This window comes from Psammomys obesus, unplaced genomic scaffold, assembly GCF_907164565.1.
Source record: "Psammomys obesus unplaced genomic scaffold, mPsaObe1.curated_primary_1811, whole genome shotgun sequence".
Taxonomy (NCBI): Eukaryota; Metazoa; Chordata; class Mammalia; order Rodentia; family Muridae; genus Psammomys; species Psammomys obesus.
In genome coordinates, this window is record NW_026587032.1 from 3,334,144 (window position 1) to 3,359,756 (window position 25,613).

At 47.7% G+C, this 25,613-nt stretch overlaps 1 protein-coding gene across 1 annotated transcript; it reads right to left on the reverse strand.

Annotated features, from left to right (window-relative positions):
- Ccdc69 (coiled-coil domain containing 69) lies at window positions 1-25,340 on the reverse strand. Its single transcript, XM_055602879.1, has 7 exons — window positions 25,247-25,340; window positions 10,456-10,540; window positions 5,345-5,418; window positions 3,273-3,374; window positions 2,751-2,870; window positions 1,335-1,417; window positions 1-729 (listed from the first exon to the last, which is right to left on the reverse strand). The coding sequence occupies exons 1-7, from the start codon at window positions 25,292-25,294 to the stop codon at window positions 648-650; spliced, it is 594 nt and encodes a 197-aa protein (XP_055458854.1). The 5' UTR covers window positions 25,295-25,340; the 3' UTR covers window positions 1-647.
- Between the last annotated feature and the right edge of the window lie 273 nt (window positions 25,341-25,613).

Below are 25,613 nucleotides of genomic sequence, written 5' to 3' on the forward strand. Positions count from 1 at the left end.
TTAACAGTGCTTAGCTCTACGGCAGACTCAACCCTTTATCCAGCTGGCTGGGGTGGCACATGCCCACGTTCCCAGTGCTCAGGGGGCTAAGGCATAGCGATGTGGAGTTCAAGGTTAGGCTATGTGTTGAGACCCCACTCGGCTCCTTTTTCCTAGATTGTGTCTGTCTTTTACAGGTTTTCTCTGAGTGAGAGACTTGGGGGTGTGGTAACAAAAACTTGATGGGTCAGTGAGTTGAGTTGTCAGAAACTGGGATTGGGGCTGTCCCCTCTTTGTCAGATGGTACAAGTGGCTCCAGCTGCTGTGGGAGAAGATTTGAATGCCCTCATGGGGACAGAGGAAAGGGGAGAAAGATAACTCTACCTCCTTGTTCCCTACAGGAAGGCATTTCTCAGGGTGGTCCTGGTCGTCCAAACTTCCCCAACAGCATTGCCGGCTACACACATCTCCTTCCCACCTTCTCCATCCTGGGAGAAGAATGGCATGGCTCATACTCTCTTCTCCGCAGAATCTTTGGAGGGAGTGTTGAGTCTGAGAACCATGGTGGACTCAGGCCCTGCGCCTGTACACCAAAGACAGAGGCCTCTGCAGTGTGGCAGAGGGCAGGATAAGATGGAGGAGGTCCTGGCCCCAGGGACTCAGATGGTTTAGTGGCTCCTCCGTCTGCTGCCGCAGTGGCCATTCTGTGACTCCTTTTCGAGGTCCTGAATTAGATCTTTCTGGAACTGCCTGTGGTATGAACAGAGCAGGGGCTGCCTGAGGGGAGCAGCTATTGCTTGAACCAACCTGTTCTCCCAGGAAGCCTTCCTGAGGTGGGGTCATCATCTCCCCCACCCCATGCTGCCTGCCTGTATGTGAGGGGTGATTCTCTCTGTTGATCAAGTGCCAAAACCTCACGGGTGAAGCTCTGGGTGGCTCCAGGCTGAGCCTCACTACCTAGCTGGGTCATCTCTGGTGACATGGAGTTTCAGCTTCCTCATTGGCAAATGGGGATAACAGAATCCAGCTCTTAGGATCCGGAGGAGGATTCCACCAGAAAATATGTCACGTATTCAACTGTCTGTGACATGGTACATCAGCGCTCACTTACACAGCCTCGGGACTGATTCGTTCCAACGCATGCCTGCTCAGGTGTACTGTTTCCTGTTTCCTCTTTCTCATGTAGAAAAACTGGGCTTCCTGAGCCCCAGGAAAGAGGAGTCACATTCCCAAAACAAGTCCTGGGGCCACTTGTCAATCCAGTCCTCAGGCTCTTCCATGTCCCTCCCAGCTGGAGGTTTTTGCGGAAGGTTGGGGGTAGGGGAAGGGGGTATGGCTACCTTGACATGGCCAACCTGTTCCCAGCTTGGAATTGTAGGTCCTCAACCTCCTGCCGCAGGGTGGTGTTTTTCAGTGCTAATATCAGGTTTTTTTCTTTCTGTAACAAACCAAGAAGGAGCCTGGAGCGGAGCAGCTGGCTCACTTGGCAGGCACAGTGGATGCCAGCCATCACCTCTCCCCCAGACACTGCTTCATTCTGGATTACCATTTCACTTTATGGAGCAAGAAGCTGACTGGAAACAAGGTCAGAGTTAAGACGGACTGTCGGCTTGACTTTTGCTATTGAAGAATGTTACAAACAAAAGTCAGTGCTGGTAAGATGGTTTAGTCAGGGCTGGAGAGATGATGGCTCAGTGGTTAAGAGTAGTGGCTGCTCTTCAAGAGGATCTAGGTTCAGTTCCCAGAACCTACGTGACAGCTCACAATTGTCTGTAACTCTAGTTCTAGGGGCTCTGACACTCTCACATACACATACGTGCAGCAAAAACATCAATTCATTCTCATGAAAATTAAAAAACAGTCTGAAAAGACAATAAATAGGTGTAATTCTACCTATTTTTAAAAAGAGAGAGAGATGGAGAGATGGCTCAGTGGTTAAGGACACTGGCTGCTCATGCGGAGGACCCAGGTTTGATAGCTAGTACCCACATAGCTTTTCATAACTGTAACTCCAGTTCCCAGGGGTCCAGTACCCTCTTCTGGCCCCTGTGTAGATGTGGTTCACAGACAGCCATGTAGGCAGAACACGCATACACAGAAAATAATAAAAAGAAACCTAAAAAAGGTTAAAGAAAGAAAAGGATGGCTGGAGGGCAGAAGGGTGTTTTCTGCCAAACTGGACTATCTGAGTTTAATCCCAGCCACCCACATGGTGAAAGGAGAGAACTCACTCCTGCAAGTTGTCCTTCGACCTCCTCCCCAGGCATGCCATGGTATGTACCCATCCATCCATCCATCCACAAAATCCATCAATCAATAAACAAATAAGCAAACCTAATAAAAACCCAAACAGACCAACCCCACATTTTGACAGGACCTAAGGGTGATGACGTCCCAGGGTTCTGAGACCTTAGTTCTGGGTCTTCAAAGGGCCTCTGTTCTCCAGTTTCCTTTATGGAGGCTAGCCTATCTGCCTGGCCCTGGGCCTCACCTCCTTCCTTAGCCCCTGCCCGAAGTGTGACAGGCTGCTGGGGAAGAGGTGGAGGGAGTGGGATGGATGAGGGGGGTTGGGGGCGGGGCTGGGGGGAGCACTGTCCTAGTTACAGCAACCAAGGGCCCAAGAAGAGGCAGGAGTCAGGTGACCAGGAGCTGCTGCCTGACTCAGACCAGATTCCTGCAGGAGCAGCAGAGCCAAGCTGGCAGGGGCTGGGTGGGGGATGGGGTTGGCAAATGCCCAGAAAGGAGCAGCCTGCTGCCGTCCTAGCACTGACCAGCATCTCCAGGAGGAAGAGCTGCTTCTCCAGCTCGTGAATTCGCTCATTCTTCATCTCAATAACATGGTGCAAACTCTCCAGCTCTTGCTCCCAGAATGGGCCGGGGCTCCCATAATCCTAGGGAAGGAGAAAGAAGGACCCCATTGACCAGCATGGTGACCCACTGCTCTTCAACCTGCCAGAAACTCACTGCATTGGTCTTGCGTGAATTCTCCCCTTTCACAGCCCATGCTGTATTTCTCTGCTCTCCTCCCGGGGGCGCTCTTTGAGGCATGTGTCTGGTGGGTACACAGCTGCAGTTTGGTAGGCTGACATGCTACCTTACGCCAGGTTTGCCAGTTGCTCCATGTTCTCTCTGGACCCATAGAGCTGTGTGCTCCATCGTGTGTCTGCCTATCTCTTGCTTCCGGGCTCTTGCGAAGGGGAATGCTTCAGGTTTGAGGCTAGCCGACTGTGGTTGCCTGCCTGTGACCTTCACACAGCATCAAGGATGAAGGCCTGCCAGTGTTTTGCACCTACCTGGATGTGGTTCTTATAGAGCTGGCTAAGGAGGGACCCGTCCGCCTTGTTCGCTTTAGCTTGGATGGCCTCCTCTGGTGAGGCCAGCGTCCCACAGGTGTTCTGGAGAAGGGAGCAGGAGGGAGATAGCAAAGAGCCTGGTCTGTCAAGGTGATTCTTATCGTGTCAGTAGGGAAGGGCTGCGTTTGCTCACTGTGGTTCTGGCCCGCAACACACATTGCACAGCAGAGCAGGCCGAACCCACTGCTAGTCTGAAACATCCCAGGACAACCTTTCACCATAGAGCGTTTAATGGCTAATGCTGACTGATACCTTGACAGGATCTAGCATCACCAAGACACAGACCTCTGGGTGTGCCTGTGAGACTGTTTCTAGATCAGGTTAACTGAGGTGAGAAGAGCCACTTTGAATCCCAGTGGCACTGTGCCGTACGTAGGCTGGGGACCCAGGCGGAATGGAAAGGAAAAAGGGAGCTGCACAGAAGTGTTGCCTCTTAACTATGGCTGCAGTGACCAGCTGTCATACCTTCCCACCATGACGGAATAATGCAAACCATGAGCTGACATGAACTCCTCCTTCCCTCCATTACTTCTTGTCGAGCATTTGATCACAGTAGTGAGAAAAGTTAACTAACACAGACCTCTAAACTCTTGGGTTGATGTCCTGGTTATCTAACCAACGTCAAGCTACATTCAAAGCCCAGGCATGCTGGGCTCTCTCTGCTTGCCATCCTCCACTTCTGTGGCTCAGCATCACATCGTACCCCAAACTCAGGGCCTGTTCTCTCTGTACCGTTCCCCTGACAGAGATCTCCTCAACCACTCCCTTTGTGGTAGAGCCCAACCTCTTCCTATGTTCCCAGGCTCAGTCCCATCCTGTGGCCCTTACCTCGACCTGGCCCTTTCATACCCCTGGCATCCTGGACTTCCTTAGGCACCCTGTTTCTACCCCTTTCTCCAAGCTTTTGAGCAAGTTGCTTGATGTTGCCTAGGGCTTCCTTCCTGCTCTTCCTCACTGATGCATCTCAAGTGTCTTCCAGGCATAGACCTCATCCCTCTGGGAAGTCTCTCTGAACACCTGCCTCCATGACACCACAGTCCCTTGACCTCTCAGTGCCAGCCTCATCCTGCAGCTTATGCCATGTCTAAGACCCTCCTAACGGACCTTGGTAAGTGGTCTATTTTCATTTCTGTTGCTATGCAATAAAACATCCCAACACAAACCAGCTTTGGAACAGAGAGGATTCATTTCAACTTAAAATTCCAGGTTGCTGTCCATTGTGGAGAAGTCAAGGCAGGAACTTCAAACATCTAATCCCAGCATATTCACAGAAAAAAAAAAAGAACAACACAAACAAAAACACAACAACAACAAAGCTGAGAAAGTAATGTATAAAGGCTCACTCGCTTGCTGGATTGTGTCAAATTGATATCTCCACCCTCTGTAGTTCAGGACCCTTGGAATTCACTGGGTGTTGGGTGTTCCCACATCAGGCTGGGCTTTTCCACATCAGTTAGCTTAACTCAGACAATACCACACGGGACAACACAACGCAGACAATTAATCATTGAGACTTTCTTCCTGGACTACTCTAAGTTCTGTCAAGATAACAATGAGTAATAAAGCTGACGGGTTGGAGAGACGGCACTTCCTTCTTGTTCATAGGACCGAGTTCAGTTCCCAGCACTCACACGATGGCTCACAACTGTCTATAGCTCTTTTCTGGTGTATCCAACTACCTCTTCTGGCCTCTGAGGGCATCAGACACACAAGTGGTCATAGACATACAGACAGACAAAAACCTACACATAAAATAACATAATAATAAAAAATTAATTAATCCCCTCCCTCAAAAAAAAAATAACTACCACAGAAAAGGAAGCCAACCTTAATTACAAGCCAAGCCCCCTTAACCAACTGTCTGGTCACCACATCAAAGGACCAGGAGACAGGAAAAGCAAGCATCTCAGTCCCCATAATCTACAGGCATCATTTTTGGCCGCCTTGGGGTACCATGTGGCTTCTTTGCCATTTCTCCACCACCTACACCCAAACGGCCAGGCCCTTCTTACCTGCACTGGAGCCTTGGCCTCTTGGACACAGTCACTGAGTGTGTCTTTCTCCCAGGCATTTGATGTCTTTGGGACTGTGAAGAAAAGAGATCTCTATAAACCCAAAGCCTCTGTCAAGTTCCTTGAGGTCTAGAAGGTCTAGAAGGGTCCACAGGTCCCAGGAGCTGAGCAATGGTCTTCTTCATGATTCTCTCTCCCAGGCTGGCTCAGGAGCTATGCTGGTTAGTTTATTGTCAACTGGATAAAATCCAGAGTCACTTAAGAGGAGGGAACCTCAACTGAGGAATTGCCGAGGTCAGATTGGCCTGTGGGTATGTCTGTGGTACCTCTGCCTTGACTTCTAATCGATGTGGGAGGGCTCAACCCACCATAGCAGGGCAGATGGCCTGGGTTATGTAGGAAACTAGCTAAGCATGAGTAAGTGAGAGCCAGAGAGCATGCTAACAATCAGCATCTTTCCATGGAGTCTGTTTTCAGTTCCTGCCCTGACCTCTCTCAATATGGAGCATGACCTGGAAGTATAAGCCACATATAAACTCTTTTCTCTCTAAATGTCTCCTCCTGAGAGTATTTCAACACAGCTCCAGGAAGGAAAGCAGGCCAAGAGTCAGGGACATTCATAGGTGTTAACAGATCCCTGGGAAATAGAAACATCTCATTCTGGGAGAGAGTGAGCCCTACCAGAGCAGGAGGGTGCTCACGCGTCCCCGGGGCTCGGATGCAAGGACCCCACAGCAGGCGTGACGGCAGGCCAGGGAAAAGGTGAAGTCATAAAAAGGACAGAGCACGTGAGGCAGGCACCCCCAAAGTCCTGCCTCCCCTTCTTCAGAACGGAGAGACTGAGGTGGTGACAGCAAGCGGCCCAAAGCCCATCACCTCAGCTGTGAGGCAGAGACAAGGAGCTCCACCAAGTTGTCTCCAAGGGCAGGATGCAGGGGAAAGAGATTTGCTAGGTCTTTGCAGATGGGCAGCGCAGAATGCTGGAGTCGGTCCATCCCACGGTGGGTCTCCTTAGACTCCACCTTCCCAGAGACCCTCTTGGGAAAATTCCCAGTCTTATCAGATGGCTCGCTCAGAAATAATGGTCAATCAATAACCAGGCAGAAAAATACAGCAGGGGTGATGGGAAAAAGGGAGTTAACAGCAGGCAAAAGGCCAGGGTCACAGAGAGCAGCGTCACAGAAGAGAGAGCTCATAGCCAGATATGGTGGTTCACACCTGTAATTCCAGTAGTTACAAGGCTCAGACATGGGGATCACCAGAAGGTCAAAGCCGGCCTAGGTTATAGAGTGAGACCTTGTCTCAAGAAAACCAAATAGAACCAGCAGAGTAGGGTACACCTTTTATACCAGCACTTGGGAGGTTGAGGCTGAAGATTTTCAGTGAGTTTGAGGCCAGCCTGGTCTACATGGCAAGTTTCAGGCCCAAGAGGGCTACCCAGCGAGACCTTGTCTCAAACAATGACAACAACAATCAACAACAAAAGTAGCAAATGAATTTTTGTTTGTTTGAATTAAAGTCTCACTATGATGATTTGAGTTTGATCCCCAAGAACAGATGGTAGGTGGAGAGAGCTGATTCCCACAGTTTGTCCTCTGACCTCCGCATATGTGCTATGGTATACACTCACCCATACACACCCACATCATACACAAATAAATAGACAGACAGAAAGAAAGAATGGAAGGAAGGAAGGAAGGAAGGAAGGAAGGAAGGAAGGAAGGAAGGAAGGAAATAAAGACAGGAAAAAATTCTGACTATTGGGAAGATCTGACCGGCATTCCCCCTGGGCTCCATAGTGGGTCACTTTGCAGCTATATATTTATTATACTAAATATTATTAAACCACGGGCTTTCCCATGTAGGTAGAGAAGTTGCACTTCTGAGAAAGTGGCAACAATCCAGGTGCTGAGCCAGGTGTGAAGCTGCTTTCCAGGGGTTCTAGTTCTTACGCCAAACATTCTTCACCAAGGTCACATTGTTTCAAGGATTTGAAACTTGTTCAGACCTCTGTCCTAGTTACTATGTTTCTGGGAATGGAAGAATTGAATGCCAATGGAGAAGTAAATCTTCATGAAAAAGATCACTTTTAAGAATCAAATCTAGCCGGGCAGAGCAGTGCATTCCTTTAATCCCAGCATTCAGGAGGCAGAGGCTTGTGGATCTCTGTGAGTTTGAGGCTAGCCTGGTCTACAGAGTGAGTTCCAGGGTAGCAAGGGCGGTTACATAGAGAAATCCTGCCCCTAAAAAAGACAAAAAAAAAAAAAAAAATTATTTCTAGGAAGTAAGCAAACCCACATGTATTGTGGTCTAAACTTGCTTTTTTTTTTTTTTTTTTTTTTTTTTTAATGAGACAGGGTCTTACCTTGCAGCCCAGACTGGCCTTACATTCCCTGTCATTCTTCTGCTTCAGCTTCCTGAGTGTTGGATTACTGTCAGCCTTCATTTTTGTAGTTGTACTTGGTAACCCGCTTGATACAGTATCAAATGAAAAAACAAAAACAAAACAAAACAAAAAACAAGGGCTAGAGAGAGGCTCAGGGTCAGGAGCTGTTCTTATAGAGGACCAGGGTTCAGTACCCAGTACCCACATAGCACAGCTCATAATCGCTTATAACTGGAGCTTCAGGGAATCTGATGTCCTCTTCTGGCCTCTGAGGGTACACATGAGTACACACACACACACACACACACACACACACAATTTTAAAGAACAGGATATAAAATTTGCACCTGAATTCTATATGCTCACGACAGCTTATTTAAAAAGTAATGTGGAGCCAGGTATGGTAGCTCATGCCTTTAATTCCAGCACTCAGAAGGCAGTGGCAGGTGGAACTCTGTTAGTTCAAGGCTAGCCTGGTCTTCATAGTGAGTTCCAAGACAGCCAAAGATACATAGTGAGATTCTGTCTTGAAAAACAAAACAAAACAAGAAGTAATTCTAGAGAAGGGTCAGGAAGCTGTATGTTTTTTTTTTTTTTTTTCCCAAGGCCAGTTTCAATGCTGTTAAACACATAATAGCTTTCCCAAAGTGGCTATTCAAATGCCAACAGTACACAAAAAGATGTCACTCAGTTACTAGCTAGGAAAATGCAGATCAAAAGTCTAATAAACCAGGCATGGTGTCACACCCCTGAATGCTCAGTACTAACAAGGTTGAGGCCAGGCCAGCTGTCTAAATAACATCCCGCCTCTAATTTAATTACATTTAATTCCAACACTTTAATTCCAGCATTCAGGAGGCTGAGGCAGGAGGATCACTACAAACTGGAAGCCAGGCTGGGCTACTAGTAAGTTCCAGGCTAGTCAGGGTTACACAGTTATGTCTCAAACAATAGCAAGCCAACAAACAACAATAAATCAAACACGCGTGCCCAATGAGATGCTATCTTATGCTCACCACGGTGATGACAGCAATGGACAAACTACTCGGTGACTGGGCTGTGGAGCCACTGGGACTCTGGCGCCTTACTAGGAGGAGCACGAAGTAAAACAGCTGCTATGGAAAAGAGTTTGAGAGTTTCTCAAAAGGCTGAGTATAGAAATGAGATAGGTACTTGGGCTAGTGGTATCGTTCACAGGGGCTGGAGGTAAAGACAGCTTGAACATCCATGCAGCGGAGTATTGCTCACCCATAGGAAAGAAATGGAGTCCCAACATATGTTGTAACATGGCAGCATCTTGCTGGGTGAAGCAAGCCAGGCTGTCTGATGCCATTTGTATGAGTCTGATACCATGAAATCAGGGAACAGATTGGCAGTTGCTAGAGGCTGATGGGAGGATAAGGAGTTTCTTTTTGGGGTGAGGAGAATGATCTGGAACTGAGTGGTAGTAATGATTTGCATGCATTGTAAAGGCACTAAATGTCACCAGTGTCACACATACCAATGTTGTATATGTGTTTTACCTATCTGAAAAAAAAATGTATATACGTGAACTTGGTCATTTCAATTCTAAGTTTTACAGTAACTATGAATGTGACAAAAGACCTATTTAATTTAAAAAAAATGTGCTAATTTGTGTGTGTGTGTGTGTGTGTGTGTGTGTGTGTCTGCTTCTCTGTGTGGGGTATATGTGCATGACTGTAGTACCTGTGGAGGCCAGAAGAGAGCATTTGATCCTACAGAACTGGAGTTACAGGTGGTTGTAAGCTTCTAGATGGGGGAGCCAGGAACCAGACTTAGGTCTCAGTACATATGGTCAGCTGCTGAGTCATCTCTGCAGCCTTTGCGTCATTTTTTGAGACAGGTTTTGCTGCGTCTCTAAATTGGTTTTTTAACTCACTATGTCACCCAGACGGGCCTTAAACTTACAGTGGTCCTCTTATCTTTAGCCTTTGTATAATGGAATTTCTTGAGCCATGATTGGCTATCCTTTTCTTTTCTTTTTCTGTGTGAATATGGTATGTGTGTGTGTGTATGTGTGTGTGTGTGTGTGTGTGTGTGTGTGTTCAGAGGATAACCTCAGAGGTTGATCTGGTTTGATACTGTATACACTAGGTTAGTTGGACAGTGAGATTCTGGGGATTCTCCTGTGTTTATTCCTCATCTCACCAATACGAGAGCAGAGATTATAGACACACACTGTGGGCCATCTTCTTGTGGGTTCTGGGGATCTGAACTTGGGTCCTCACACTTGTGCCACATGTATTTTACCCATCCAACCATCTCCCCAGCCCCATCCCAGTCACAACATTTAGGCATCATCATTGTAGGGATGGAAGGTGGTTTATAAAATAAAGTGACTTCATTTGTCCAGGTTTCCTAGTCCCTGGCCCCTGCCTTTTTGAGACATGATGTGGAATAACCCTGAGCAGACTTCCGCTGTCTGTGTAGCACAGGCTTGCCTTGAATTCCTGACCCTCCTGTTGCCGCCATCTCCCAACTACTGGGATCATAGGTGTATGCTGCTACGCCCATGTAAGGTGGGTAGATTTCCTGTAGATGCTTTTAAAATGAAGGGAAAATGGGTGTAGTGGGGAGGATGCCAAAATAAAGGAAAGCTAAGCATGGTGACAGACTGTTAAAGGCACACCCCAAGGGAAATCCCAGCACCCTCTGATTCCACGGGCCCCTCATGAGGAGGCTCCTGGGGCCTCTCAATTCTCACCTTGCCCAGCTTCCTCACGCCTTCCTTCCAGGATCCTTCCCTCCTTGTCTAGCATCTCCAGGAGTTCTGTCTGTGTCTCTTCCACCTAGAGTGAAGAGCAGGGTCAGGAGTGAGATCAGGCTAAAGCATGCTGTCTCTCAACTGCTCGCTACATACAGCCTGGAGTTACTTGGAGATGGGGGATCAGCACCCCACCTCATCTACAACTTATGGGAAAGGTGGAGAGGCAGGACAGAAGCCCTGTGAGACACAGCAGGCCCCGGAGTTCCTGTTAAAAGTTTCCAGAGGACTGTGAGAGTAGGAAGAGTCTTGGGGGTGTTTCATTGCTGATGTTTCACGGAGTAGGACAGGCCTCTGCGCCTCTACACGGAGCACCCCACTTCACGCTGTTTCAAGTTCTAAAGGCCACAGGTCATTTCTGCCTTCTGCTGTCAGGTCCCTGATCTGTCCTCTGGGGTCCCATGAGTCAGGGGACCCCCGCGTGCCCCAGGCAGGCCCCCTTTCTCCAGACTGACCCCTCACAGCCAGTCTCACCGTCCCGACACCTGAGATGTGAGGCAGTCCCCCTGCCCTCTGAGGGCAAGGCTCAGATGACAGAGTTCCTCCACAGCTTTCCCCGGCCAGCCTGTGTGCTGGGGCAGCTCTGTTCCCCTCAGGCGCTGGTGTCCCCTCGTAGAAATAAGTGTTATAGTTAAGGGTTCTGCGGGGCATGTGTGGCGCCAGCAACATCAGGACAGCTGTGTTATCAAAACACACTACTGCCCCACAGATGCACACATCTGACTCACCCTCTTAGAAAAGACAGGCTTCTCGCAAGTTCATCTAAGCAAACAGCATTCTAGTATATTCAGGGGGCTAAGGGAGGACGAGACTCCCTTTCTTCCTGGCGCTGAGGCAGCACTATCTTGTCTGACTAAACCAAAGGAGCCCGACAGAAATTATTTTAAAAGAATCTTCATGGGGCTGAGAGATGGCTCAGTGGCTGAGAGTCCTCCTTACTCTTCCAGAGGACCTGAGCTCTGTTCCCAGCACCCAAACCTGGTGTGGGACCGGAATGGCCCAGGATTAATGGGGGAAGAGTCGAGAAGAGTATCAACCCCGGATACTTCACGTGAGGAGGGCAGCCCTTGGCTCTCTCTCCCTTCTCCCAACCTGGTGCCAACCTGTCCCACTATCAACCCCTGTAAGTAAGAATTTGCGACCCTGACAGTTATCAGGCTTCACTCCTTGTTTGACCTTAAAACATTTTTCCCCCTCTTAAACCCCTAGACCCTGAGTATGCAGTGATGTGTCTTTCAATACCCTTACATGTCCACACAAACCTTGTCCCAGAGACCTTACCCACCTGCCCAGGGACATAATCCCCCCTCTAATAAACCAAACCCGTTCTCTGAAGCTGTTCCCAGGTATGCGTAGCCTATGCCCACACACTCACTGCTGACCCAAAGCCCTGCATTGCACCTGCATGCCCTGGCTAGGCTTTCCCCTCCTCCACCCCCGTCCCGTCCATTGCTCGAAGAAATGGACTGGCTGCCCCGAGGGGGAGAAACTGACACAAAGCACAACGGGGTTGCTCTCAACCACCTGCATCTCTGCTCCAGGAGCTCTGATAACCATTTCTGGCCCCTACAGACATCCGCGCATGTGCGTGTCCTCATGCACATAAAAGCCAATCTTAAATTATTATTATTATTATTATTATTATTATTATTATTATTATTATTATTATTATTATTATTGGTGTGTATGGGATTTGTAGAGGTCAGAGGTGTCAGCCCTCACCTCCCACCTGGTTTGTGGCAGGGTCTCATCTCTGGTGCATCCTCTAGGCTAGCTGGCCTGCAAGACTCCAGGATTTCCCCGGTCTCTGTCTCCCGTCTCACCACAGAGATGTGCTGGCATTCCAGATGTGTGCCACTAAGTCTGTCTTTGCATGAGTTCTGGGAGCCTGAACGCAGGTCCTCAGGAATACACAGCAAATGCTTTATCCATTGAGTCTCCTCCCCAGACTCTTACTTTAAATTTTAAAGTAACATTTATTAGGCTATGAAGATGGCTCACTGGGTAAAGGCACCTGCCACCAAGCCTGACAACCTGAGCTTGATTCCTGGGATCCTCATGGTGGAAGGAGAGGGACAATTCTTGCAGGCCGTGTTCTGTGCACTGTGGCATGCATGGATCCCTCCCCCCCACAGAAATAAAAGGTAATTAAAATAACTTTCATTTCTCCCTCTCTCTCTCTCTCTCTCTCTCTCTCTCTCTCTCTCTCTGTGTGTGTGTGTATGTGGTGCCTGTGGGTGTGCATCAGCCATGGTGCATGTAGGAAGATCAGGGAGCAGCTTGCGGAATCAGTTCTCTCCTTCCATCACTTGGGCTCTGGGAACTGAACTCAAGTCTTCAGCCTTGGCAGTAGAATCTTCACATACTGTGTTTTCTCACTGGCTCCTGCAGTTCTTTCAAAAAGCCACCCTGGGGGCCCGGAGAGATAGCTGAGTGGTTAAGAGCACTGGCTACTCTTCCAGAGAGCCTGGGTTCAATTTCTAGCATCCACCTGATTCCAGGGGATCTTTACCCTTTTCTGGCCTCTGTGGGCACCCATAAGCATAAGAGTACACCCCTCTTCCCCAGATGAAAACAAAATAAGCAAAATAAACATTAAAAAAATTAAGCCTCCAGTTTAAAGCCAGACATGGTGATGTTTGCCTATAATTCCAGTACCGGGCCAATAGAGACAGGAGGTCCAGAAGTTCAAGGTTTTCTTTGGTTACATAGTGATCCTGAAGCCAGCCTAGGATACATGAGACCCTCTCAAAGCAACAAGAGCAAATAAGCAGACATCATCCATTACAATGAAGCAATCAGTTTCGAACCATGAAGGTTTGTTTGCAGAGATTCAAAATGTCAGAACTTAGCCAGGTGAGAGGGTACATGTCTATAATCCCAGCACTCAGGGAGGCAGAGGCAGATGCATCTCTATGAGTTTGAGGCCAGCCTGGTCTACAAAGTGAGTCCAGGACAGCCAAGGCTACTCAGAGAAACCCTGTATCTAAAAGAAAGAAAAAAAAATTCAGAACTTTAAAGACTGAATCTGAGTTTATTTCCTATTTACAGTTAGAAAGACAGCCAGTTGTATAATAGTGAGAAAACACTCATACACCTGCCTAAGCTTTTCCTTACTGTTTCAACAGCAAGGAGGAAACTGAGGCAGAAAGAAGGGTTCACAGCTGAGCTGGGAAGGAGGAACAGAAAGTCTTGGGCTGTGACTGCTTGAGCTGGCTTTAATCTGAATTTCCTGTACCACTTTCCTCATGCTCCATGACCTTAATCCCTGACTAACACAGCCTTCTCATTGCAAAAAACTTCCTGCATGCTTTATTTCTAGATAATATTTCAAGCCTCCATATGTGCCATAAAGACCTCTGACCTCATACTTGCTATCTATTCTGGACCTTCAAAGCCCTCTAAACATCTCCCAGCATGCCAAACAAGAGTTTTACCAGTGATCTACATCCAAAAACGTTTTTTTTTTAAATTTTATTTTTTTCTTATCAGTTACATTTTATTAACTCTGTATCCCAGCCGTGTCCCGATCCCTCATTCCCTCCCAGTCCCTCCCTCAAAAACATTTTATAAAATCACTTTACCCTTTATTTAGCAAGTATGGGTATGCATGTGTCTCACATGTGCGGAGGTCAGAGGTAAATTTGGGGGAGCCATTTCTCTCCCACCACCATGTGAGTCCTAGGGACTGAACTCAGGTCATCAGCCTTGACAGATAAGTAACCCTTATCTGTTGAGTCACCTGCCCAGCCTGTTCATTTTATTTTTATTGTGAATATATGTGTCTATGTGTGCCACATGCATGGCACATACATGTGGGTGCTTCTGAGAGCCAGAAGAAGGTATTTTATCCACAGGACCTGGAGTTACTGACAGCTGTAAGCCTTGGGTTATGGATGCTGGGACTTGAACTTGGATCCTCTAAGCAACTAACAGCAAGTACTCTTAGTTGGAAATGATCACTGTAGCCCCTGTGATTTTCTTTTTTTAAGATATAGTCTCATTTCCCATTAGATGCTGAAAAAGCCTTTGACAAGATCTAACACTCCTTTATGATAAAAGTTTTGGAGAGATCAGGGATACAAGGGACATACTTAAAAATAATAAAGGCAATATACAATAAGCTGATGGGCAACATCAAACTAAATGGAGAGAAACTTAAAGCAATTCCACTAAAGTCAGAAATAAAACAAGGGTGTCCACTCTCTCCTTATCTATTCAATATAGTACTTGAAGTTCTAGCTAGAGCAATAAGACAACGAAAAGAGATCAAGGGGATACAAATTGGAAAGGAAGAAGTTAAAGTATCACTATTTGCAGATCATATAATAGTATACATAAGTGACCCCAAAAATTATACTGGGGAACTCCTACAGCTGATAACACCTTCAGCAAAGTGGCTGGGTACAAGATTAACTTGAAAACAAAAACAAAAACCAGTAGCCCTCCTATATACAAATGAAAAACAGGCTGAGAAAGAAATCAGGGAAGCAATACCTTTCACAATAGCCACAAATAATATAAAATAATCTTGGTGTAACTCTAACCAAGCAAGGGAAAGACCTGTATGACAAGAACTTCAAGTCTGTGAAGAAAGATATTGGAGAAGATATCAGATGATGGAAAAACTTTCTCATGCTCATGGATCGGTAGAATTAACATAGTAAAAATGGCCATCTTACCAAAAGCAATCTACCGATTAAAAGCAATCCCCATTAAAATTCCAATACAAATCCTTACAGACCTTGAAAGAACAATACTCAGTTTAATATGGAAAAACAAACCAAACCAAACAGGATAGCTAAAACAATTCTGTACAATAAAAGGACTTCTGGAGGTACCTTTAACAAATGGTGCTGGTCTAATTGGATGTCTGCATGTAGAAGAATGCAAATAGATCCATATTTATCACCCTGTACAAAAATCAAGTCCAAGTGAATCAAGGATCTTAACATAAAACCAGAAACATTGAACATGATAGACGTGAACATGGGAATAGCCTTGAATGCAGTGGCACAGGAGACCACTTTCTGAACAGAACACCAACAGCTTAGGCTCTAAGATCGACGATTAATAAATGCGACCGCATGAAACAGAAAAGTTTCCATAAGGCAAAGGACACCATCAATAGAACAAAACGGCAGTCTACAGAATGGGAAAAGATCTTTAGCAACTCCAAATCTGACCGAGGGCTTAATTTCCAAAATAAATAAAGATCTAAAGAAACCAGACATCAACAGACCAAACAATCCAATTAAAAAATGGGGTGCAGATCTAAACAGAGGAATCTCAAATGTCTGAGAAAACAAATGTTCAACGTCCTTAGCCATCAGGGAAATGCAAATCAAAACAACTCTGAGATTCCATCTTACACCTGTCAGAATGGCTAAGAACAAAACCACAAGTGACAGCTCATGCTGGTAAGGATGTTGTAGCAAGGTGAACACTCCTCCATTGCTGTTGGGAGTGCAAACTTGTACAGCCACTTTGGAAACCAATATGGTGGTTCTTCATCAAGCTGGGAATCAATCTACTTCAAGACCTAACTATACCACTCCTGGGCATAGACCCAAAGGATGCTCCATTCTACCACAAGGACACTTGCTCAACTGTGTTTGTAGCAGCTTTATTGTAATAGCCAGAAGCTGAAAACAACCTAGATATCCCTCAACCAATGAATGGATAAAGGATATGTGGTACATTTATACAATGGAGTATTATTCAGCTGTTAATAACATCATGAAATTTGCAGGCAAGTAGATGAAACTAGAAGTAAATCGTCCTGAGGTAACCCCGACCCAGAAAGGCAAACATGGTATGCATTCACTTCTATGTGGATGTTAGCTATAAAGTAAAGGATAACCTTGTTACCATCCACAGACCCAAAGATGCTAAGTAACAAGGAGGGCCCAAGGAGGGAAATGTATGAATCTCCCTGGGAAGAAGAAACAGAATAGATCTCATGAATGGACGGGGTGGGGTGGGGACAGGAACAAGAAGGACCAGGTGGGGGAAGGATGAAAAGAGAGTACCAGGAGAGACAGCTGGAGCGGGGCAGGGGACGTATTTCGGGCTGAGCTAGAAATCTAGTGCAATGGAAACTCCCAGGAATCTATGAGGGTAACCCTGGCTGAGATTCCTATAGAGCCTGAAGACTTCCAGGGGAGGGGGGGGATTGGGACACCAACCCAGCCACAAAACCTTCAACTTACAATTTATCCTGCCTACTAACGTGCTGGGGTAAAGGTGGTGCAGAAATTGTGGGAGGGGATGAACAATGATTGGTCCAGCTTGAGACCCATGCCAAGAGAGGGGCCCCACCCCTGACATTGCCTGGAGAGCCAGGACCCAGAGGCTGGATAGCCCAGAGACCTAGGATAGAGCCAAACATGAAAGTCAGTAAAATGATTCGTAATGATATTCTGCTGTACTCCTAGGTTGGTGCTTAGCTCAACTGTCGTCAGAGAGGCTTCACCCAGCAACTGATGGAAACAGATGCAGAGACCCACAGCCAAACATTAGGAGGAGCTCAGGGAGTCCTGTGGAAGAGGAGGAGGAACTGTAGGAGCCAGAGGGGTCAAGGACACCACGAGACAACTCACAGAGCCAACTAACCTGGGCTCAAAGGGGCTCATAGAAACTGAACCACCAACCAGGGAGCCCGCATGGGACTGACCCTCTGCACAGATGTTACAGTTTCAGAACTTGGTCTTCTCATGGGACTCCTAAGAGTGGGGGCAGGAGCTGTCTCTGACTCTTTTTGCCTCCTTTTTGGGACCCTTTTCCTCCTATATTTGCTTCATCCAACCTTAACATGATGGGAGGTGCCCAGTCTGACTACAACTTGATATGCCATGTTTGGCTTATATCCATGAGAGGCCTGCCCTTTTCTGAAGATAAGGGATGGATGTGAGGTGGAGGGAGGAAAAGAGGGAGGGGCTGGAAGGAGACGGGGAGCGGCAACTGCAATCTGGATGTAACATAACAGAGAAGAATAAATAAGTAAATAAAAGATATGGTCTTGTGTAGCTCAGGCTGGCCTTAAACTAATGATCCTTCTGCCTCCAACTCCCAAATCCTCAGATTACAGGTGAATACCACTATGCTCACTGCAGCTGTATTTAACACCTGATCTTTTGTCTCAGCCAGAAGAGATTAAATGATGTGGCCATACCCACATGGCAAAGGGGCTTCAAACTGAGCATTCACTATTTGTCTTAGACTAAGAGACCTCGAGTGTCTTTAACCAACCCTTAAAGATTAGTGGGGAGTCAATAGGCCAGAAGTGATGTGTCTGGAAGTGATTCTGGCCTTTCTCTCACACCTCATCCTCTGGAATTAGTTCAACAACCCATTCCAACCATGCTGTGGGCATAAAAGGCCACTGAATCCATCAGTACCATGACTGGCTCTTTTCATCACTACTCTTGGGGAGAATGGCTGCCTGCTCTGCGTAACATACCCCAAATCAAATGCCCCAAGATCAGGGACTCCTTTCCTTTTTTTTTTTTTTTTTTAATACACATATTTATTTTTATTTGCATGTGCACGTCTGCGTGTGTGCCATAGTGCATGTATGAAGAACAGAGGACAACTTTGGAGTGTTAGTTTTTTTTTTTTTTTCCTATCCTGAGTCCTTGTGGTCATCAATCTTAGAGGCAACTGTCTTTACCTCCTAAACCAACTCACCAGCTCCAAAGGCTCATTTTTTAAAAAAATTCTAATTAAAATATTTATTTATTTGCATATTTATCTGTTTAACATGCATGAGTATTTTACATGCCTGGTGCATGATGGGCATCAGATCCCCTTTGCCTGGAGATATAGAAGTAGTTGTGGGTTGCCCTGACTATTGTGGGACTCGAACCTGTGTCCTCTGAAAGAGGAGTCAGTGCTCTTAACCAATGAGCTATCTCTCTGGCCCCAAAGGTTTTCTTTTTTGGCAAATGGATTATAAGATGTTTATAAAAATAGCCAAAGTAGGGCAGGTGAGATCACTCAGTAGATAGAGGACTTTGCTGCCAAACCTAGCAAGCTGAATTCAGTCCCCAGGATCCATACAGTGGAAGGAGAAAACTGATTGCCCCAAGTTGTCCTGTCCTCCACTTGTGTGCCATTGTGTGTATGTGTGCAGAAACACACATAGAGAAAGAGAAAAAGAGAGAGGGGGAGAGAGAGAGGGAGGGAGGGAGAAGGAGAAAGAGAATAACAGTATTGCGAAGCTCTGAAAATGACAAACAAGGAAACTGAGGCCTCAAGGGAGGCATTTCAAACTAGGTTGCACCTTGAGAGAGTGGTGCTGCATGCCTATAATCCCAGCACTCTGGAGGCTAAAGCAGGAGGATTGGAGGTTCAAGGCCAACCTGAGTTACACGGAGAGTTCAAAATGAAAATAGGACTAACCCAGAGCTAGAGAGAGGCTTGCGGGTTAAGAGACCTTGCTGCTCTTTCAGAGGACCAGATTTCAGTTACAAGCACCCATATTCAGTAGCTCACAATTGCCCTTAACTTCAGCACTAGGGGATCTGATGCTCTCATCTGGTCTCCATGGAAACCTACATTTATGTGGCATTCAGTTATACAGACATATACTTTTAAAAATAAATCTTAAAAATAAAACTCAGCCAAGCACAGTACTGCACGCCTTTAATTCCCGCATGTGGGGAGGCAGAGGCAGGAGGATCTCTGTGAGTTCAAGGCCACCCACATGAGCTCCCAGACTTCAGAATGGTAGAAAACACCTTCAATATCCAACACAACCCAAGAGCTCAGACTGCAGGAGGTTCTTGCTTTGTGTCTGAGAAACACACAGCTCACAGTGCTGAGGGTGGGACACACTAAGAAGATAAATGCAGGCCCTGAGAAGGGAAAGCTGCTAAGTTCTTGTGAGGCGTCAGTCTGAACCAAAGTCACTCAGCTTTAGAGCATAAGAACCTACTCTTCCTAAGGTAGCCTTTGTGTACATTTTTTTTTTTTAAAAGACAGGGTCTCATGCAGACCAGGCTTGCTACCAACTTGCTATATAGTGAAGATGACATTGAACTCTTGATCTTCTTGTCCCACCTCCCCAGTACTATGACCATTGCCATGTGCCACCATGCCTGGTCCACCATGAGCTTCAATGCTTATAACTTTTGAAGATGTCCCCTCCACCAGCAGCTTGTTTCCAGGCAGAGAGTACAGACGCTGGACTCAAAACAGCTCTCCTGTGCAATCAGTTTGAACTTTATCAACATTTTAGGCTATCATTATAGAACCTACGAGCTAACAGGAAGCTTAGGCTCAAGCATAACACTGATGGAAGTGAATGTGGGTGCATTTATAGGAGACAGGGGCATGCCTGGCTCTTAGGGAAAGATTCTAGCCTCCTGTAAATTGAACAAATTTAAAAGACAGAATTAAGAACATGTATGGGCTCAGAAGGCATGCCACCAAAAGTTGCATCTCAAAGACAATGATTCCTAGGATTTTTTTATTTTTTTTTCTGAGTCAGGTTGTTAAATAGTATAGCTCAGGCTGCCCTCAAACTCACTAGATGGCTGAAAATTCACTTTTAACTCTGTTTGTTTTTGAGACAGGGTTTCTCTGTGTAGCCCTGGCTGTCCTAGAACTCACTTTGTTGTCCAAGCTAGATTCAAATTCAGAGATCCACTTGCCTCTGCTTCCCAAGTGCTGGGATTAAAGGCATAGGACACCACTGCTCAGCAACTTTGAACTCTTGACTCTCATGCTTTCACCTCCTGAGTGCGGGGACCACAGGCAGGTGCTCCCAAACCCAGTTTTATGAAGTGCTGGAGAATGCAATCCAGGAACCTGGGCACGCTAGGTAAGCACCCTCCCAGATGGGCTGCGTCCTCAACCCCTAATCCCCAGGAATTTTTCTAGTGCATTTTAGGTTGAAAAGTCTAGCTGTATAACACAGAGGTGAGGCTGGACCTCATGAGTCTTTAAGAAAGCTCTGTGTATGGAAGCTTGCATTGGATCCATCCAGAATGATTTATGGAACATCGTTTTCTGGGTAAAAACATTAGCTCAGAGGTCACGTGGATGCTGGTGTGATGTGTCAATGATGGCTGTGGCAGAAGGTGTGGGGACAGCTGCTGCATGACCAGGCAGGCAGCTCCTCTCATGCTCCCTGACTAACATGCCTTTGGCAACCCCCGGGGGCGGGGAGGCCAAAGGTGCCCTGTATTTCTTTCTTCTGCCTGGGACAGTCCCCTGCATACATGGTTATCCAGTGAAGGTCTCATTCCTACTCACTGTCAAATCCAACCAACACACCGTTGCTTATGTGACTCTTTACGATCTAGGGCCAAAGTTACTGTGCTCCAGGTTAGGAGGAAAACAGGAAATTCATAACTAGCAAAGGTGGAAGGCTGCAAAGAGCCAACGTGCGCACACAGACACAAACACACTGGCGAAACAAGAAAGACAATGGTCAGGACCTTAGGCAGCCATTTAAAAAGAATCTTTCCACAAACTAGTTCATGTGAGAAAATGCCCCTGAAGAGACCAGAAGACAGCCATACGCAATATAGCAATGTAGCCCTGGTTCAGTTCCCAGTACCCATGTTGGGCAGCTCACAATCTTCTGTAACTACAGCCGCAGAGGATCTGATAGACGTGTGGGCAGGGTGCTGGCACACATGTGGTACACATTATCTTCCCCCCTCCTTCTCTGTGCTCTCTCTCTCTCTCTCACACACACACAAACCCCACACCCCGAAAATCTAAAACAACAAACAATCTAGCAAACACTGCTAGATTAAAAAATAATAATCACTATCATTTATATGATATATATGAAAAAGTCATTTTACTTTTTTTGTTTTGTTAGATTTTGGTTTTGGTTCCCCCCCTCCACCCCGGCTGTAGCCCTGGCTGTCCTGGCACTTGCTTTGTAGACCAGGCTGGCCTTGAACTGACAGATCCATCTCTGCCTCCCCAGTCCTGGGATGAAAGGTGTGGGAAACCACCATCCAGCTTAAGATATTTTTTTTTTTAAATATCTTATTAATCCTTTGAGATTTCCATCCAGTGTATTACGTAGAGGCTGTTTCTTAGTAGCGAGCTTAGAAGCAATCTCCTATTTTCTTTCTACCTTTCTAAATTTTGAAATTTAAAAAGTTTCAAAAGTTTCAAGAATAACTAGATTTTCATGATGGACTTGTAAATGCGTGCTATCTGGAGCTTGTGTCACCTCTGCTATTCTTACTCAGATGGCACCTGGCCTCTGCTTGAACCCCTCTAGTAATGAGGAACTCACTACCTACCCCCTCTTTTTAACCACTTCCGAACAAGAAATGGAAATTTGGCTCCCTGTAGCTTCTCTCGGTGGCCATGATCTTTAGTCCTAGTTCAGCAGAGAACAGATTTTTTTTTTTACTCCCTGATAACAGGGGTTCCAAGGCCAGATCTGGGCTGCACATCCCTGGCACCTGTCCACCTAAGCAAGCATTATATCTGCGGTCCTCACAAACTCCTTTGCTTCTTTTGGTGAGCCACGGGCAGCAACACCCTTAAATCACAACTCTAATTCTATGTCTTGCTGGGTGGTGGTAGCACACACCTTTATTCCCAGCACTCAGCAGGCAGAGGCAGGCAGATCTCCATGAGTTCAAGGCCAGCCTGGGCCACAGAGCAAGTTCCAGGACAGCCAAGGCACACAAAGAAACCCTGTCCCCAAAAAACCCAAAACAAACGAAAAACATTATTATGTGTGTTTGAGATGGCTCAGTGGGTAAAGTTACCTTTTGATAAAACTGACCACTTGAGTCCGATCTCAAAGAAGGAGAGAACCAACTCCTGAAAGTTGTCCCCCCCCCACATGAAGTGGCATGTGTGTGCACACAGACACATAGACATACACACACACACATTACATGAGAAGAAGTATGTGCATAGGACATGAAATAAGGGAGTGTAGGGGAATAAAAAAAAGTTTGTTGTTACTGTTGCTTGTTTTATTGAGGCAGGGTTTCACTGTGTAGCCCTTGCTGGCCTGAAACTTTCTATGTAGACTAAGCTGGCTTTGAACACACCATAGCTAAGGAAGACCCTGAGCTTCTGAACCTCCTACCTTACCTTCCAAATTCTGGGATTAGAGGCATCTACACCATGCCCAGTTTACGTGGTGCTGGGGATGGAAGCCAGGGCTCCACCCACTGAGTTACAGTCCTAACTCCTATTCCCAGCAGCCTCTCCTGAGAAAGCAGTGATTTAGCCCCAGGCTGGGCCTCTTGGTAAAGTCTAGAGTACCTGGTCAGCCAAGCCACAGAGCACAGAGCTCTTCAGCATCTCAGATCTGCGAGGGAGGTCTTAAAGACTGAGATCCTGTTGCCACCTTCACTGCCATGGGCCACCCCACTCTGCACAAACCCCACATCCTGGGCTTTCTGGAACTCAACTTCCCTTAAGCCCTTGGCTTTGATTGGGGGAACTCCTGCCAAACTTTCCCACCCAAGAAGCCTTCCTCCCAGTCCAGGGAAGCTCTCCTGAGTCACACCAGGCTAAGCCTTGGCCTGGCTCCCAGCTGGCCCCTATTGCACTCCTCAGCACCCGCTCCATGCTCTGCACAAGGCAACGAGGGGTGGGGGGCAGGTGGGAGAAGGCCAGATGGCATGTGGAGAAAGCAAGTCATATATATGTATATGTACATGTATATGTTGGAGACAGGCTCTATGTAGTCCTGGCTGTCCTCGAACTCCCTATGTAGGCTAGGCTGCTCTCAAACTCACAAAGATCCACCTGCCTCTGCCTCCTGAGTTCTAGGATTAAAGTTTCATGCCATCACACCCAGCAAGTCTTCTATACTTTTTTTTAATTAAGGAAAACATTTTAAAAATTTTTATGTGTATGGGTGTTTTGCTTGCATGTGTCTGTGTCCCATATGCATTTGGTTGCCCACAGGGGCCAGAAGGAGGTGTCGCATCTCATGGCACTGAAATTTCAGACGGTTATGAACATCATGTTGATACTGGGAGTCGAACCTGGGTCCTCTGGGAGAACAGCCAGTACTCACAACCACTGAGCCATCCCTCTAGACCCCTAGCCTTCCATGAGCAGTCACCCTACCATCTGACTCTCATCACTCCTCTCTCTGAGCCTCAGGGTCCACACCTATAATGTGGGGACGCTTGGTTCCATAGCTCAACCTGGTTCCCAGGGCCTTCCTGGGGCAGAGCAGGAAGTGAAAATGCTCAGGGCGTGTCATTATTTGTGGTCTGACCCTTGTGGCCCCTGAGCTTCTATTCTGGAGCCCCATCCCCCAGGGGTATTGGCAGCCTGCCTGGATGAACTGGGTGCTCAGGGCTTGACACTTGCACTGGAAATCCAGCAAAAGCACCAACCAGGAGGGATGGGAACAGGTGGGAAACTTAGCCAAAAAGCAGCCCACTGTCCTGCTAACAGGCACCATGAACAACCAAACCTGGCAAACCCAGGTTCAGGGCAGATACGCCAGGCTGTTTGAGGCGAGAAAGGTGATGGCTCTGTAGCCATCAAGAAGCCAGTAGAAGCCAGGTATAAGCCCGTGCTTCTAATTTCATCACTGGCGAGGCCAGGGAAAACGGAAAGTTTGGGGCCAACATACTGAGACCTTGTCTCAAAAGCTAAACAAAAACACCCAGCCTGATGTGATGGGATATGCCAGCAATCCCAGCACTTGGGAGGAGGAGGCAGGTGGATTGGTAGTTCGAGGCCAGCCTTGGCTATACATTCAATTTGAGGACAGCCTGGGCTTACTTACACAAGACCCTGTCTCAAAAAAAGGGGTGGGGAGAAAAATAAAACAAAGAGTGAGAAGAAGTCATTGCAACTGTACGGGAGGGTTCAGAGAGAAGACAGAGACTGACAAAGCTAGAGACAGATAAACAGAGATGATAGAAAGACTAAAGAGCTGAAGTTTATTGCAAAAGCCTAGTCGTTTTCATAACGGGGACTGATCAAATTCAAGGGCTGTCCAGGACAAAGGACTAGGACTCTAGGGTCCCTGTTCCCTTCTCTGGGCCTCCTGCTGTCGTCTGTGGACACCAGGCTCCGACCTCCTGAGGCTGCTCAGACCTCAAGGGGCAGAAACCTGAGTCAGTCTCTTGGGCCCTAACCCAGCTTCAGGCCCCTGGGGGGAGGGACAGGAAGGGCGGAGAGAGCCGCAGGGGACTACAGACCGCCTCCCTCTTTGGCCCCTCCCAGCTACCCTAAGGGCAGCCCACGCACCGCTCTGAGCCCTGCAGGAGGCCCCGGCTCTCTCCCCGGGCTCCGCAGGGTGCAGTGATCCGAGCAGAAACGCACTCGTTGTGGGGCAGACCGTGTCTAGCAACCCTTCGGGGTGCACCTGGGAGTCTAGGTTTCCAACAGGTCTCAGGTGATGCTGGCGCCTCAGGGCGGTGGACCACTCAGAGACCGCGGGCCACAGACCTTAGCTCAAGGCTCAGAGGGGTCAAAAGTCCCGTCCTCGACCACACAGTGACGGACCCACTCTTGAGGCCACCTGCCGCGGACACACCAGTTCCCTCCCCGCCGGGCCAGCGGAATCAGCTGCAGTTTGTTTGGGACTGAGTGTGTGTCAACTCAGCTGCCGCGTTGGCTCGGCACAGGAGGTGACAGAGCACTCCCCGCCCCCCCGCCCCCCACCCGGTCTCCGTGCCAGTCCCCAAGTATTGTCCATCCGGTATCCTCTGCCGTCCCTCCGAGCGCCCCCCGAGGCAGACCTCCGTGTCCCGGAGCCCGGTACCTTCTCCTCGCGCTTGCAGCGGCTGGGTCGGCTGTGCCTGCAGCCCATCCTGCTCCGTGCGTCCCGCCGGCCGCGACTCTCTCTCTCTCAACCGCCCAGAGCTGCAGCCGCACCGGCTGTGCGCCTTAAATGCCGGAAGAGCAGGGCCTGCGCGGGGCCCCGGGCCGAGCCGGGGCCGGGCCAGGGCAGGTGCCAGCGGCGCTCCACGCCAGAAGCACCTGAGGCCGTGGCAGCTTGGGGGATCCCGAGGAGCAACAGATGTTTCTCAGGAGCCTCTGATGAGAAAGAGCTGAGAAGGAAAAGAACCAAAAACAATTAAACCAGGCGTGGTCCCACACGCCTGCAACCCCAGTTCTGGGGAGGTGGA